Below are 13,159 nucleotides of genomic sequence, written 5' to 3' on the forward strand. Positions count from 1 at the left end.
CGTTTCTCTCATTGGCTCACTGACTTACTGACTCCCTACATTCCTAAGAAATTTTGTATACTGCTATTAGAGTAAATCATATTAGAGTAGGTGTACATTAGAGTACATACTCAAATATTTTTCTTATTATCTTCTTTTTTGTTGGTGACAGAGTCGATTTACTATTTATTGGTTTTATACTAAACTCCTTTGAAACTTGTTTGAAACTATTGTATTTCTCAAATTTTTCCATTTAAATTGTATGCTATATTTATGGAGTGGAGGATTGTCGCAAATCTAAAACCTTCCTAAATATAATTTAAATCACCTTTTTAACCTTTTATTAAGTCTTTGCTTGAGACAGGCAGAAATATACCCTATTACTCCAGTTTATAGAATGATAATTTTGTTTAGGCAATCTGGGCTGTGAACGCAGCTGACGAAGTATTTGTTCGCCATGGAGTAACTGGTAAAGAGTGGACTAAAATTGACGGCAGCATGAAAACTGTCAGGTATGGTTCTTAGAGTCATGGAGATTAAATAAAAGAGAATGTTTTTTTTATAGCAAAGCTCCTTAATAGGCCTTTAGTTTTGTTAGGTATTTTTTTTATATAAAATAAACAAGTTACTTTGTTTGTCGGTCCGTCAGTCCGTTGGTCATTCAATGAATGAAAATATTTTACTATGAAATTTTCGTGATTTTCAATCATTCTTCTCTCTTCTCTCTTGGTAACCAATAACTATTTGCTCTATAATTTACTATGTCCGTTTTCGATCAATGTTTTTTGTGCTTCGCTACTTATGAATGTTATATTCCTTGTTAAAATACTTGTAAAAGTGAAGTTTCTATGGTATGCGACTATATACATGAGAAATGTAGGAAAATACAATTAATATTCATAAAATTTATATCATATATTCATAAATAAGTGGATTTTGAAGAAGGTGCTGTAAAATAATTCTAAATCAAATATGTAAAGAAAAATATTTTGTATGGCCAATAATATTAAATGTAGTACATATCTAAAATTGATATTTGATCTGATTTTTTATATAAACATAATTGTGACTGCGGCCCTAGCCTGTATGGAAATAAAAACTTTTTGAATTTTATTTTTCGGGACAAATTTTCTAGATGTTTAAGTATATGCCTCTAGGGGCCTTTGAGGGCGGGAAGGGGGGTAATTTTTTTCTAGGGGCGATTTATCTTGTAAGGGTGATGGTACCCTTCCCCAAAATAGTTATAAACCTTCCCAGGTGATATGAGAAACTACCTAGTAAAGGAGAAACATATAGGTTCAGAAAGATCCTTCGGTACAGACAGATAGACAGACAAACATACTGTTATTTTATTATAAGGATTATACTATTATTATTATAAACTAAATGCCATCATTCGCCTGCCTCTAAGATGTTCTAGTATAGCAGACACAGAGTTGGTTTATGAAAGCAAAACAACTATATAATATACTTTTCAGCAATACATTTCATGAATTGATTTAGATATTTTGCTAAATAATTGAGAATATTATCTAAAGTGAACTAATTAAAACATAAATAATAAAATAGTTTTTGCTAACAATTCATTAACTTTAAGAACACACACCTGCAAACTTTTTGTTTATATTTTGAACCGACATCTCTGCTAAAATAAACTTGCTTTTCGAATACACACCTAATGATCAATTAATAGATATATTTTATATTCTTTGGTGCTATTTTGAACCCACACCCCGGCTCACAAATGGTTGGAGGGTTAATATTAAACGGTTTGTTGTAGCAAACTTGCTTTTTAAAATGCACACTTAGAGTAATAAACTAATAGATATATTTTATATTTATTTTGAATGAAAATGTTGCCATGTAATACCCACACCCCGGCTCACAATTGGTTGGAGTGTTGGTTAATATTTAATGGTTTGCTGTCACTGTTTTGATCCTACCATACTATTTATTATCATTATATTATAATAACTTTTTATATTCATAAAATATTACAAATATTCTGACGTTTATTTTAACTTTTCTTATTCATAAACTAAGAATAATACATTTATAATAAAAATTAATTTTAGAATTAAACCTATAAAATACAGTAATATGGTTTTTGTAGCAAAGGATCTCGCTTACTGCTAAACCAGTATAGTTCTCTTTTAAAGTCAAGCTTCAGGTTTCAAGAAAAGTTTTAGAAATTTTATGGGAGGGTATCATCACCCTCCCGATAAAAAATGACCCCTCTCTCAATTTTATACTTTATCTCCCTTCCCACCTTAAGTGCCACTAAAGGCTTCTTTGGAGGGGGGGGGGGGGGAGTAGCCGCTAGTATTTCATAGACAACACGTTAGTCTATACATCTGCTTTTAATAAGGTTGCATCTAAAGCTGCCCAAATCTACTTTCTATTGATATTGTAAAGTTTTGAGACTAATGTTTATGTTGATTATATGGCATTAAATCAAGGTAATTATTGCTGACAAATGCAAGACTTTTCTCGAAGCTTATATTATTCCCGTACTTTATTAAAAAGGACACATAATAATAGCCTGAAACTATCACCAGACTTTGGTTTAGAAATAAAATAGCCTAAAATCATACTTATATGAAGCAATCTAGCTAGTGGTAATCATGGTATCTCAGAAGACAGAAAAAGAACCTTAAAACTGTATTTATTATTTTAGTGTTGGTTGGAATGGTATTTGCTGGGCTGTTGATAAACAGGGCGTCGTTTGGAGACGTCTGGGTGCTAAGGTAATTCTATTAATCTCCATAGGGAAGGGAGAGGACATTGGAGTGTAAATTACACTGGTACCCAAAGTTTTAAAGACCCCTTCTCTAATTAGTTGACTTAAAAACTTTGTATAATTTAATTAAATATTGACTAGATAGTACAGACATTCACTATCTTAACTCTTCGACCAATGATATAAATCTACTGAAGAATTGATTGGGGATGTACATCAATTTATCATCCATTGTCTTATTCCATAAATTCGTGATTCTAAAGACATTAATAGAAAAGCTAACAGATAAAGGACTTTATAAAGTCTAACAAATTCTTCAAAAAGAGAAAATTGTTATTTAAAATTAGACTTTTCAGTTATCATTTTGCCCCATTTTTATTAGGATAATATTTGTTTTTTGTTTTAGGATACAAATCCCATTGGTTCCAAGTGGCAATCCGTATCAGGTGAATTGTGATTGATGAATAATAAACAACCTCTCCCCACCCCAAATAAAAAAACCCAAACAAACAGAGTTCTATTGGACGTTTTCGTTCTTGTATTCTATTCAATATAATAATATCTAGGATGGAGGGGTAAATGAACTGCAAATTACAATGGTAACCAAGGTTTTATCCAATTCATTGGATAAAATAAAAACTCTGTTTGTTTTTATTGAATATCGATTGGTTGATTCCAAACTAGTAATTTCAAACCTTCAACTTTAATTTACAGCAGGGATAATTTTGTTTATCATGATTGAATATGCATATAAGTTTAACATCCATTGTATTATCCCTTGATGTCATTGAGGATATAAAATAAACATTTTTTTCCTAGGACGACTGTCATCTGTAACAGTTGGTCAATCTGGTGTTTGGGGACTTTCTCCTAAGAATGAGGTAATAGATATAAAAAGTCTAGGTCCTTAATTATCTAATTAGACCAATAGGAACACTGTGCAGGAGCAACCCAACCAAAATATTGGTTAGAAAATGTGCGCATTTGTTACGAGGGTATTTATTCATTTCTGTCATATAACAAGTCAGAATAAAACAGTTGAATTTCTTAGGATAAAGCTAAAGCTTTGGAAAATTATATCCCCTAAAAAATTTCTTTTTAAATTGGATAGAATATTGTGTCTGATTAAACATCTGGTAATTTAAAGCTAGTATGTTTTTCAACCTATTTTTGAAAAAAGTACACTATTCTAAGACATTCGATTTTAGCAATCATTTCCAATTCATTTGTCTCTTGTAGAAGTGAATCAAGTATATTAGCTTGGTGTAATAATCTATTGATTATGTAGTCAAATGCTTTGCTGATATCAAACTAACTATTATTAGTTAAAATTCATTATTGTATATCGTTTAATGTACAAACTATTTTTTATAGCTAAATTATTAAATTAAATTTTTTAGGTTATGTATAGAGATCAAACATTTGGCCTTACAGGAGAGGGCGAAGGCACCGGATGGACTAAGGTTTGTGTATTTCTTCATAGAACCATCATTAAACAAGAGTGTAATGTCTATAAAAGCGAAGCTCATCAAATCAGAGGGTCCTACATTATCAAAAATAGTGTAACAACGTTTTGTAATGTCCATCTCTATTTCGTTTTATTAAGGATGATTTACAAAGTAGTTATATATGTAGTAATCCTTAAAACTTAATGCTAGAGATTATTTCTGATAAAATTGTCCCTTTTCGTCCTGTGAATCAATATTACAGCATTGATTAGGATCACTTATATCAACAAGTTTTCATCCCTAACTAAATGTAAAAATTTATCTGTCAATTTTCGTGAAAAACCAAGCCTAAATATAGAAAAGCTTCGCTTTTTAAAAACAATAGGTATAAATAACAAATTTTATATAAACAAGGATTTTTGAATAAAAAATCAACCTTACAATGAAATAAATGAAGATAATTTTAGGTGGATGGATTTTTCTCGTATTTGCACAGCGGATCTGAAAGTTTGTGGGGTGTGGCTTTTAATGGAGATCTTTACTATAGACAGGGAATTAATCAGGTATATCTATCTATTTTTCTATCTATCTATCTATCTATCTATCTATCTATCTATCTATCTATCTATCTATCTATCTATCTATCTATCTATCTATCTATCTATCTATCTATCTATCTATCTATCTATCTATCTATCTATCTATCTATCTATCTATCTATCTATCTATCTATCTATCTATCTATCTATGTAGAACAACCCTATGGGTGAGAACTGGTTCAAACTGAAGACAGATATGGAATGGAAGGCTGTGGCACAAAATGGAACAAAACTTTATGGAATTGATAAAGAGGTAATATTTTGTCAGTTAATTATTGGTAGTGCAGCTACTGTATGATTTACTGTATGTTTGTACTTATGACCCTGTTTTGTGAATTCTGAGACCTGGTAACCCTTAGATTTTCAGTCAACAATTTAAATTTCTAGTTATTTAATCTTGCATCAAATAAGAGGGGTTTTACATTTAAATCTTGTATTTCACAAGTATAAATATTACAATAAACATAAAATAATAAAATAAATATCAGCTGGTATCTCATGTAGCTTAACACGGGGTTTTACTGAAATAAAATATAATATAGACCTATATTGCATAAAAGTAACTTGACTTTACTACTTTTTGACTAAAATTAAACTACAATATGATCAATCTTATCCATTCTGAGCTGAAGACTTTGAATTAGATAAGAATGATAATATGTCTTAAAAGTATTGATGGTCAAAAGCAGAAATAAAATAGTAAAATAAAATAAAAATTAGTTATAATATCTTACCAAACATTGAGCTATCCAGACTGAAAGGTAGAATATCTTAGAAATTAACAAATCATCAGTTGAATCTTCTAATGCTGTATAAAATCTAAACATCTAACATTAAAAAAACATAGATTAGGTTATCAATTACTACATTTGATATACCCAACCATAAAACATAAAAGGGGTTGGTTCTTAAAGCTACTAAAACATAAAAGATCTAAACTTTAACGAAATCATTTAAATACTCTATGGTTTAAAGCAGTAAAATACAATAAAATTAAGTCTATCACTTAAACACTCTATGGACAAGAGTAAAAGTAATAAAAGTAAAACAAATAAACTAAAGCTGGCTTCCACGCCTTTATTATGAAAGGACTTACCTAACCAAGCTTTTGAACTTGATAGCTGAGGGTTTGTACCTAGTGTTAATGCTAGGACATTACTTGTCAGACTACAATCCTAATCCAAATGTTCTATGCTTTTATAGTAAATATTTAAGATTAGAACTGGTTCCATTTGTAAACAAATGTGTACAGCACATAAAATTATCTATTCATTGTTAAATTTAAATAAATAGCAACGTAATTTCTATACTAATTTTACATATTTTAAAATAGAAATAAAAATTTTAAGTAAATGTTTCAATTTTGCCCTTTGCAGACGAAATGAAACATTTCTAAAAAGAAAGAAAATTTTATGTTCAATTTTACTCAGAACATCCTAAAATCTACAAAACACTGGGCAAACACAGATGAGAAAAATTGAACATATTATAATGAATAGATATTTCCTGAATGTATTTTCATTTTTAACTAAACAGGATCAATTTCTCTAGAATCAAAATTCTGTAAATAGTTAAAGTTGGTCATTCTTCAGAACTTTAAATTCCCTGTATCTTTTGTAGATTACAGTACACATGATATTCTTTTTAGAATAAAAGTAGATTTCTATTACAAAGAAATCACAACATAACTTTTAGATCAAATAGTCAGATTAGTTACTAATGATAAACACATGATCAAAGCTTTTAATCTTTATCTGATCTACTTTATAAAAGTCTTCATGAAAACAACATAAAAATCATTTAATTGAACTCTAAACTTTTAAAACATATTTTTTCTCTAAGTGAAAAGAAAACAAAATTAAAAAGTTGATATTAAAACCTCTCAAATTTAATATAGTAGTATAAGTATAATACAAATACAAAAATATACATCAATTTAATGCTGAAAGCATTCATGATGACTATTGACAATCTAATGCTGAAGGCATACATGACAAAATAAAACAATAAAACATTTATCAATTTAATGCTGAATGCATACATGATAAATTGTGATTATGAATGTACAATATAGGTACATTTATAAATATTCTACAATTTAAAATACAGAGAGTATGAAGTGAAAAGTAATTTTGATAATTGTTTAAACTTTAAATCAACAATCTGCATGAAGAATTAAATTTAAAATGGTAAATGATCTTCAAGTGCTTTATTTGAAAATAATGTAAAGATCATAGATGTAGCAAAATTAGGATTGCAACAGCTTAAAAATAAATATTTTGCTAAATCTAAAGACAGATAATAGACATTAATATAATGGTTATCATTAATTAAAATGAATATTTGACCTATCCATTACATTATGTCAATCTTTATCAATTTGATCAGCAGTAACATTAACCTTACCAGTATCTTTAATCCTGACAAAGTTATCAAAAGCTTATGGAGGTGGCTTATCTGTGGGCTGTGGTTTTATCAAAATACGTTGATAACAAAAACAGTACAAATTTAAAACTATTTGTATCTGGACTGCAATAAGTAGATTAGCAATCACAACAATCTTGGTGAATGTTTTTTTCACATCTCCCAGAACATCCACAGAGTTATCAGAACCACAGTTTGAAAAAGGAATTAGTTCAAATGTATTTTGACTGTCAAAGGGATTAGCTAGATATATTTCATCAGCAAAAGAATCCAAAAGGTTAAAAGAATCATATATTAAATCATCTTTAACGGAAATAAATTCATTGGTATACCCAATAAATGAATCATCAAAAACTATTATATCACTGGAACAAATGTTTTCTTCAACATTTGCCATTAACTCATTGGTGTTTTCAACAACACAATCAGCATCAACATCAAATCTGGAAGGTTCTGGTTTATTTGCAGAATAACTTGAACCCTTGAAATCTTTAGTGCTTGACATTTGACAACCATACTCAGTAGGAAAAGAAACTGTCTCATCTACAAAAAAACTTGTTGTCATAAGAACTAACATCAACATTTTTACATCCTTCAAGGGACTCCAGAGCATCAATCAACTGTGTAGGATCATCATTGATAGCTTCATCAATGGAAACTTCAACAACATTACAAGAATCTTCTTGTAATTTATCTGAAACACCGACTGTTACTGAATGAATCTTCTTAACAAAGGCACCACATCTTATAAGAAACAGTCCATGTAGATCTACAAGTTGTGATTCCAGATGAATAAGATCATTCTGTAAATTATCATAATCAGGAAATATTGATGCATCAATACACCGCAGAAATGTTGCAAGTGTATGTGTAATCTTGTATGCTTCATCTTTGTATACTAGAAATTGCTCAGAAGAAATATTGTTGTCAATGGGAACAGAAAGCTTTCTTTTGTATCTGATACACTTAGTTTTAGCAAACAAAATAAATTTACACATATCTGTATCAAATAGTATTTGTAAATCCTGTAGTGAAATCATTTGTATTCCAGAACTGGTTTGTGGTTTCAAATTGAAACCTTTAGCTAAAAGAGTTGACATCTTTTAACTACCTGAAATTGATGAAGAAAAAAATAAACTAGAAAGAAACTTAACTATTGAATGAAAAAGCTTAAAGATTAAAAGTCATTGTTTGTAAAATGTTTTGTTCATCAGAACAAACATTTTAGAATTAATGAAGCTTGATGTTTGTAAAATGTTTTGTGAATTCTGAGACCTGGTAACCCTTAGATTTTCAGTCAACAATTTAAATTTCTAGTTATTTAATCTTGCATCAAATAAGAGGGGTTTTACATTTAAATCTTGTATTTCACAAGTATAAATATTACAATAAACATAAAATAATAAAATAAATATCAGCTGGTATCTCATGTAGCTTAACACGGGGTTTTACTGAAATAAAATATAATATAGACCTATATTGCATAAAAGTAACTTGACTTTACTACTTTTTGACTAAAATTAAACTACAATATGATCAATCTTATCCATTCTGAGCTGAAGACTTTGAATTAGATAAGAATGATAATATGTCTTAAAAGTATTGATGGTCAAAAGCAGAAATAAAATAGTAAAATAAATAAAAATTAGTTATAATATCTTACCAAACATTGAGCTATCCAGACTGAAAGGTAGAATATCTTAGAAATTAACAAATCATCAGTTGAATCTTCTAATGCTGTATAAAATCTAAACATCTAACATTAAAAAAACATAGATTAGGTTATCAATTACTACATTTGATATACCCAACCATAAAACATAAAAGGGGTTGGTTCTAAAATCTACAAAACAGACCCCAAAGTGGATTCACCCCTATTGGGGTTCTGAATTTGAATTGAAAATTGGCTAAATCCGCCCCTAAACTTTGTCTTAGATTTGAATTGACTTAATTTCTTCCCACGCAAGCTAATTGAAGCTTCTCGGAAAAAAAAGTTTTTTTTGCTAACCAAACATTTATTAATTGGAAAACGATATTGGCAAAATCTCAACTTTTTCTAAATATATTTTGTTTATTTTAGGACTCTTTTCTGAGTAGAGATTTTGTTGGTGCTAATGATATTATTCGTAAGTTATCATCTATAATACAAAGTAGAATGGTGTCTGTCCGTCCGCCCGTCTGTCCGTCTGTCCCTTAAGATCTCGGTAACCACTGAACTGATCGGATTTTACTCTTCAGGGAATATACTTACTGATCCTTTGGTGGTTTAAGGCTATTTTCTTGGGGACACCCACAACCCCCCCTAAACAAAAATCCCCCCACCATTTTTTTATAAAAATTATTTAGAATAGTGGTGGAGTGGGGGCTTCTCCAGGTAATAAAAGATGTAATTATAACTCTTAGGGGAAAGCCCCTAGAGGCTAGGGGCGAAGCCGCTAGTTCATTTATAAAAGACAACCTCTGATTTTAAATGTAGGCTTGTATGATTGTCCTATTCAGTTAAAACTGCATAATAATTCCGTTTTAATTGTTAAATTATTTTCACAATGAACTCTACCAATTTTATTTTATTTTGCCAGATCTATTTTTTGTCAAAATTGTCATCTATTTTTTATGTTTTCATCCATCTATTGTCTGTTTATCTGTTCATTTATCCATCAACTTTTTAGCTGGGTCTTGTTTAAACCTGTAATTTTATTTAGCTGGATCTTGTGTAAACCTGTAATTTTATTAAGCTGGATCTTGTGTAAACCTGTAATTTTATTTAGCTGGGTCTTGTGTAAACTTGTAATTTTATTTAGCTGGGTCTTGTGTAAACTTGTAATTTTATTTAGCTGGATCTTGTGTAAACCTGTAATTTTATTAAGCTGGATCTTGTGTAAACCTGTAATTTTATTTAGCTGGGTCTTGTGTAAACCTGTAATTTTATTTAGCTGGGTCTTGTGAAAACCTGTATTTTTTAGCTAGATCTTGTGTAAACCTGTAATTTTATTTATCTGGGTCTTGTGTAAACCTGTAATTTTATTTAGCTGGGTCTTGTGTAAACCTGTAATTTTATTTAGCTGGGTCTTGTGTAAACCTGTAATTTTATTTAGCTGGGTCTTGTGTAAACCTGTAATTTTATTTAGCTGGGTCTTGTGTAAACCTGTATGAAGAAAACGGAAACTTCAAAAGCTTTGATCTTCAGGAAATTATTATGCTTCAAATGATCGCATGAAAAAACAAATATTTTTATTTTACTTTTGGACATACATAGACAAAATGAACTTTATGTAAATAAAAAATGTTCGAAAACATATTCAATATAATTCTCTAGAAGTAAAGAACTATGTGAATTAAACTCTTACATAATAAAGTGTAATATCACTAAGATGTTTATTACACTAGTTTCCAAAGTCTCATAATAACGTTTCATTAATCAATGGATTAACAATTTTGGAATTTTTTATTGAATTTTGATTGGTTGGTTCATTTTAGTTTAGTTTCCAAACGTTTCGCCCACTAATGGTAAATAATGGAGGGTTAATTTTGTGAATCATCATTGAGGATGTACATCGATTTGTGTGCCAATTTCCTATCCCTAAAGAACCCTATAGCTGATCACAGAATAATATTTAGAAATGTACTTCCCTAAAATTTATTTTTGAGATTTAAAGTAAACAGACTTCTTGATTTTTTGTGGATTTTTTGGAGCATAAAATTTGTGATATTTGCAGGATAAACCATCAAGTTTTTTGGTCAGGTACAATTATATTATTTTCGGACAGTTCAAATAAAACTAAAATATCTCGCAAATGGCCGTTCAAATCGCATCATTTTATTTTAGAACTAAGATAGGTTAGTAAAGACGTGGGGAAAGACCTTTATAGTTGATTCCAAGGTAATAACATCCCAACTATTGCAGACTACCAACCATTTAATTGCGCAACTTTTGTCTGGAAGTCCAAATTGTGCATTCCCCAAACTATTACGGATTTATAATTACGTGCATTTAACAATAACATAGCAGCAGAAGGTACAAATCTTAACGTCTTTAGTTATGACGCGTATGACCCAAACTATCGAGCTATAAAAGAAAGAATTTTTTTTCCATACAATCAAAAGAAATATAAATTCATCATTATAAAAATCCTAAAATATCTACATTCTTTATTTTGAAGTGAACTTAAAGAAATTACATTTTGAAAGAAAAGAAATATATTTATTTTTGAATATTTAAATTTTTGAAGCGAAGTTACTGCATAATATGCTACTATATCTGTCATTTTGCTCTTGCTATCTTGCTAAATTTTGCTATCCAGAAATTTTGATATTGCCTTCTCTTTTTTTTGTCTAATTTTCTATCTATTTATCTCCGTATTTCTATATTCTATTTAATCCTCCACCCTGCCCTTCTGAGCGCCATTAAAGTAAAAAAATATGTAAATCTGTCCATCTGTCTGGATTATACTTCTACACTGATATATTTATTTGTGCGCGTTTTCGGAGCAGAAAACTGCACCTTCTATTGGATGTTATCTTTCTTGTTTTAAGAATGTACATCACAAACAGATATAAATATTTCAATTTATTTGATGTACTCAAGTATCTTATCTAGCATTTTATTTAAGGCTAAGCTATTCTATAATTTCTATAAGTATGTTCCGAACGTTTTGGGTAAAACTTCTAATTTAAGATACGTGGTTGATTTTTTTTGGAAGATATTCCCTATAGAATTTTTTTGTCAGTCTGTCGGTAATGCAATAAAGGCTGAGGTATAAATTTGATCTTCTTGTTTTTAATTCTAGATATGAGACTTTGATATATTTTATAGTGATTATGCTAGCCTATTGGCATATACTATTTAACTCACATTGTTTCTCAATTCGTAACGCCTAAACTTATAAATGGAAAATGTATTACTTTGATACTTTTGAGGTTATATATGACTAAAGATTTCGTTGTCCCATGAGTTCATATTCGCAATTTTTATATGCTTCTCTTTTAATGGATTTTGTCGTTCTTGTAGTTCATCAAATTATTGAAAATTTATCAATTTGCAAAATTGAATAGATTTTAAGTTAATGCTTCTCAATAACCATAGTGGATGTCATGACGTTCGTCTATCCGATGGTAAATTCCTTTTTCAAATCTAAAAAATGACAGTAAGTTAATTTATCTTGTTTGTTTTTTAAAGTAATTGTCTGAAATTCTACGACAATGTTGATCTTCTAGATAGGAAACCTTTGCTTGGAATCACATTTGATTAAATTTCATATTTTTGCAATTATAGAGAGAAGATCCGTTTCTTTTTATAAACCAAATTGTAAGTTAAAAAAATTCAGAGTAAAAAGATTCAAATAAAGAGAAAAATAATTTTTATATTACTGTTATTTGTAATAAAAGTTATAAAGTAGACTTCTAATATAAACAGTGCCAGATTTATACAGAATGTCTGTCTGTGTGTCTGTCAGTCTGTACTAATCTAACTGAACCGATAGGGATCTTATTTACAGCGAAGATTAAAAAAAACCTAGAAAAAAAACAATCCGCTCTAATTGAAATTGAATTATCTCCACTTACCAGTACCCCAAAAGGTCTCTAGGGGCATAGCCGCTAGTGGTGTAAAAATTAAAACCTGCATAAATTTTCATGTAACATAATGTTTTTGGTGAAGTAGAACAACAATCTTAAACTTAAGTAAAATAAATGCTGGCGGAAGTTTATATTTACATAGAGTAAACTCAAAAACCGCGCATATTTTGAAGGCAACGAGTAAAATCGGTGACCCCTAAAATGGTGGGTCCACGTATTACGTGCATGACAAATATCTCGAGTTTTTTCCGTCTTAATTTCTTACGACTTTTATACAGTTTTGTATTGTGGGAGGCGTAGTTAGACAAATTAGTTGGGGGGAAAGTACAAAGTTTATACTGAGTTAACACTTTAAGGACAATAGGGATGAAAAGTAGAAAATGTTATTTATGAAA

At 29.5% G+C, this 13,159-nt stretch overlaps 2 protein-coding genes across 2 annotated transcripts in view; one reads left to right on the top strand and one right to left on the bottom strand.

The window, feature by feature from the left end:
• LOC145325001 (b(0,+)-type amino acid transporter 1-like) overlaps positions 1-3,965 on the bottom strand; it is a 355,348-nt gene extending 351,383 nt beyond the window's left edge. The window contains exon 1 of the mRNA XM_080167781.1: positions 3,949-3,965. Within this exon, the coding sequence (XP_080023907.1) occupies position 3,949 (1 nt within the window). The 5' untranslated portion in view covers positions 3,950-3,965. The remainder of the gene's footprint in view (positions 1-3,948) is intronic.
• LOC145324999 (uncharacterized) overlaps positions 1-13,159 on the top strand; it is a 63,333-nt gene that overhangs the window by 32,118 nt on the left and 18,056 nt on the right. Inside the window, exons 10-19 of the mRNA XM_080167777.1 lie at positions 394-491; positions 2,657-2,726; positions 3,126-3,165; positions 3,539-3,600; positions 4,120-4,182; positions 4,635-4,730; positions 4,921-5,019; positions 9,271-9,316; positions 10,319-10,374; positions 10,904-10,932. Of these exons, the coding sequence (XP_080023903.1) occupies positions 394-491; positions 2,657-2,726; positions 3,126-3,165; positions 3,539-3,600; positions 4,120-4,182; positions 4,635-4,730; positions 4,921-5,019; positions 9,271-9,316; positions 10,319-10,374; positions 10,904-10,932 (659 nt within the window). The remainder of the gene's footprint in view (positions 1-393; positions 492-2,656; positions 2,727-3,125; positions 3,166-3,538; positions 3,601-4,119; positions 4,183-4,634; positions 4,731-4,920; positions 5,020-9,270; positions 9,317-10,318; positions 10,375-10,903; positions 10,933-13,159) is intronic.

Source organism: Acartia tonsa, chromosome 7 (assembly GCF_053477335.1).
Source record: "Acartia tonsa isolate MP-2025a chromosome 7, ASM5347733v1, whole genome shotgun sequence".
Lineage (NCBI taxonomy): Eukaryota > Metazoa > Arthropoda > Copepoda > Calanoida > Acartiidae > Acartia > Acartia tonsa.